This window comes from Helianthus annuus, chromosome 4, assembly GCF_002127325.2.
Source record: "Helianthus annuus cultivar XRQ/B chromosome 4, HanXRQr2.0-SUNRISE, whole genome shotgun sequence".
NCBI classification, from domain to species: domain Eukaryota; kingdom Viridiplantae; phylum Streptophyta; class Magnoliopsida; order Asterales; family Asteraceae; genus Helianthus; species Helianthus annuus.
In genome coordinates, this window is record NC_035436.2 from 17,921,252 (window position 1) to 17,922,172 (window position 921).

At 36.6% G+C, this 921-nt stretch overlaps 1 protein-coding gene across 1 annotated transcript; it reads right to left on the reverse strand.

Annotated features, from left to right (window-relative positions):
• Positions 1 to 237: 237 nt before the first annotated feature.
• LOC110930819 lies at positions 238 to 921 on the reverse strand. The gene is made up of 2 exons (XM_022174206.2): positions 755 to 921; positions 238 to 645 (listed from the first exon to the last, which is right to left on the reverse strand). The coding sequence occupies exons 1-2, from the start codon at positions 831 to 833 to the stop codon at positions 407 to 409; spliced, it is 318 nt and encodes a 105-aa protein (XP_022029898.1). The 5' UTR covers positions 834 to 921; the 3' UTR covers positions 238 to 406.

The window sequence follows — 921 nt, forward strand, 5'->3', positions numbered from 1 at the left end:
AACTAAGAATTAATATTTTATTTGGTGGTGGTGGTTGGGGGGGGGGGGGGGGGAGTACCTCTCCTCCATATGTGACACCTACATGGCACCTATGTGGCACTGCTCACACTTACTCACCAAGATACGCCGGTGAGCTAAAAACACCTTAAACCTTAAAGTAATTATTGATCATGCTCGAATAGTTTCTTGTTCGGTTTAGTTCTTGTTTGAATAGATTTCTATCACTTTACAATGTAATTATGTAAACAATAACAATATAAATATGACAATCAATCAACCAAAACCAAATATAAATACAAACTACAAGCACAATATACCAAACATTCTGTTGAAAACTACCGAAGAAACATACCCTAAACGAAAGTCGAATAGATTTGGTATCTTGTACAAGCCCATAATCTAGAAGTTAATAAATAAGGATTATATTGGTGATAACAATCACACTAATAACGACTTTTAGCATGTATCCAGGTTCGTTTAAGAGCATCGAGGCTGCTTGGCTTTTCTTAGTATTTGGAGGCCGATTATTCTGACCACCATAGGTACCCTTCCCACTACTTCCCTTCGACAAAACTATTTCATCGTGGTTCACACCATCTACTCTGCCATAACTATTTCCATCCATATCGATTGGAACTTTCTCCTCTACATGATAATACACTCGTACACAATACAAACTGAATCAGATCTTGAAAACTTTTACGAATCAGACGGTGTCAAATATCAAAAAAAGTATTTGTAAAGAAAAACATACCTTGGGATTCAAAAGCCAAGCTAGATATGAATTGTACACATAGAAGAAGGAAGAGGAATCCAAGCTTTTTGGACTTCATCTCTCTAATGAGTAATGTGCTACTGGCTAATGGTGTGGTTGCTACTTGTATGAATGATACTTACAAGTTGGTGTTTATATGGATGCAT

What these genes read in the sequence shown, in the direction of transcription:
- LOC110930819 (XM_022174206.2), bottom strand. Translation starts at nt 833, where the DNA reads ATGAAGTCCAAAAAGCTTGGATTCCTCTTCCTTCTTCTATGTGTACAA. An exon ending in CTTGGCTTTTGAATCCCAAG is followed by an intron (nt 646 to 754) that starts GTATGTTTTTCT and finishes ATTATCATGTAG; the next exon opens with AGGAGAAAGTTCCAATCGAT.